Source organism: Loa loa (assembly GCF_000183805.2).
Source record: "Loa loa unplaced genomic scaffold supercont3.402, whole genome shotgun sequence".
Taxonomy (NCBI): Eukaryota; Metazoa; Nematoda; class Chromadorea; order Rhabditida; family Onchocercidae; genus Loa; species Loa loa.
The window spans coordinates 52,254-54,876 of record NW_018108582.1 but is presented as its reverse complement, the minus strand read 5'-3'; the positions used below and the strand labels follow the sequence as shown (position 1 = coordinate 54,876).

The following is a 2,623-nucleotide window of genomic DNA, read 5'->3' as shown; positions in this document are numbered from 1 at the left end:
AATTTTATAAATTTTTTTTTCAAACATTAATTAATTTTTTTTTAAACACTAATTATGTCAAATAAAGCTTATCATAATTGTTTAGCATAGGTTTTTTCTTTTTTTTTTGAAAATACAATTTTGTATTATTTTACAAACAAAACATTTTAGTTCAATTTTTATTGCACAATTTCTATTTATTATTATTATATTTATTATTTGTTTGATTTTTTTTTTCTTTTTTTGATATAAAGAATAAGCGAGAAGTTTGAAAAAATAAAAATTTTGTAATTCTTTTTCTTTTTCGCTGTTTTCAAAATTCAATTTATTTTACAATTGTTTGGTAAATTTGACGAGATGATCTTTGATCATTATTATTGATTTATTTTCTCACAAATAATTTGTTGATAATTTTCATTGAAATGAATATTTTCCAACAAAAAAAAAAAGGAGAATTTTTTTTTTAAAAATTCTGAACAAACAAAATTGTAAAATAAAAAAAAAATGAAAAAAGTTTGAAATGCAAATGAGCATTTAAACGGAAAAAAAGAATTGAAAATACCTAATAAAAATTTATAAAATTTTTTTTTTCGTTTCATTTATACAAGTCGTTTTTAATGAGATCGATAATTATTCATGTTAGTAACTTCTCTTTCATTGTCACATTCTTCAAATTGCCATCATTTTCATCGTGATTAAAATCTGAATAAAAAAAATTTTTCTTCAATTTAAGAAAATATTAGGAAGTTTAAGGAAAAAGATTTCAAAAAGTTTAAATTAACCCTCTAATGCAACAATACATAATCAATAAAAAAAATGAAATTTTGTTACTGATTACGGTAGTTTTATCGTACCACTTATACAGTATCACTGATGTAAAAAATACAGTCTGGTATACAAATTCTTGATGATAAAATTTTGAATCATCAATCATCCAACATATAAGGTAACTTTCACAAAAGTAATGGATGATAGATGATGATACATGAAGGAAAAGAAAAAAAAAAAAACTAAATAACTTTAAATTTTAAATATCAATTAAATTAGTCGAAAAAATTAAATATCGATTGAATCAATCCGAAATTTTTTTACCATAATTCAAAACAATCAAATCAAATTTTGCTTAATATATAGCTATTTTTGTTGTTAATTTTCATTTATAGTTTAAAATGACAAACCTTTATTAATGAAACCGAACAAAAACAATACAATTACATGACCAACAATCCAAATAATTAACAACGGTTTTAACCATTTCCGGCTAATTACTGATCGATTAATTGTATTATCACATTCCTCAAATTTGAATTTGTTCTTTTTTTTTTTGTTTCTTGTTAGGTATAATGATGAAAAGAGAAATTTTTCGGCATTTAACTTATTGTTTTTTTTTCTTTTGTTTCATTTAATAAATAACTCGAATAACTAAATTAAACGAATTATTTTTAATTTCAAATTATCCATTAGAATAAATAAACTTTCATTATAGCTTAGTCTAACTGTTATTTGAATTAGTTTTATTTTTAAACATTCGTCATACAATATAATTTTAAATTCCAATTTTTCAAATAATTGTCAAATTTTAAAACAATTTAAAATTTTGTAATTTTTTTTGTGACTCATATTTTACTATGATTTTTGTTTCTCATTCTAATTTATAATTATCCATTTCATTTTATCACTTCCACCATTTCCTATATCAATTATCTCTTGTAAAATGATAAGTTTTTCATGCTTTTTAACTTTTCACTAGTCTGTAATTTCTAGATAGCCTTGAAAAACGGTAATTCTTTTGTAGAAAATTTTTTGGAATATTTAAAAATTTTGAAATTTCAACAAAAAAAAAAAATGATGAATCATCAAAACTTACAACAGTTGGATCAAGTTCTTTATCATCATCCGATATGCAATCAAGTCCTTTTTCAATTTCGGTCAAAAATATTTCCTCTTTTACTGAATTATCAAACAATTCATAAAATAATTTATTATCAGTTGGTGCCGTAATATAAAGCCATATCATTACAAGACCATTTAATGATACTACAATGATAAAAAGTGCTGCCAATATATACATTATTAATTGACGAAATGTTTGCTGCAAAAATTATAAATAATTAAATTTTCACATTTTGGAAATTTTATAATTTAATTAATTAGTAATATAATGATAATAATTTTTGGAATAAAGTAGATTATAAAATTTAATATATTAAAATGATTGTGCTAATTACAATTGAAATATGATAGTGTGTATGAGAAAATTACACAAATTAACTAATTTCTTTTAATTTAAAAAAAATTTGTACAATTCAAATTTTATGAAATACCTGTTGAGTTGTTTTTGGTTTTTAAATTTGAAGAAAAATGGCATAATTAATGACATTGAAATAAATATTGCTGCCGTTGATGTGCACCACAACAGTAACAATTTTTGCTCATGCTGAAATTTCATCATTATTATCTTTAATAATAATAGTGATAATTAATATGAGTATTAAATAATAAATAGTGAAAAATGAATGATGGATAGAGAATAATAATAATAATAATAATAATAATAATAATGATGATAATAATAATAATAATAATAATAATAATAATAATAATAATAATAATAATAATAATAATAATAATAATAATAATGAAT

General features: G+C 20.2%; 1 protein-coding gene across 1 annotated transcript in view; it reads right to left on the bottom strand.

Annotated features, from left to right (window-relative positions):
* Window positions 1-571: 571 nt before the first annotated feature.
* The window catches only part of LOAG_12721 (hypothetical protein), a 3,394-nt gene continuing 1,342 nt past the window's right edge, over window positions 572-2,623 (bottom strand). The window contains exons 2-5 of the mRNA XM_020448591.1: window positions 2,304-2,416; window positions 1,847-2,071; window positions 1,158-1,275; window positions 572-681 (exon numbers count right to left, since the gene is read on the bottom strand). Coding sequence (XP_020301280.1) covers window positions 614-681; window positions 1,158-1,275; window positions 1,847-2,050 — 390 coding nt within the window. The 5' untranslated portion in view covers window positions 2,051-2,071; window positions 2,304-2,416 and the 3' untranslated portion in view covers window positions 572-613. The remainder of the gene's footprint in view (window positions 682-1,157; window positions 1,276-1,846; window positions 2,072-2,303; window positions 2,417-2,623) is intronic.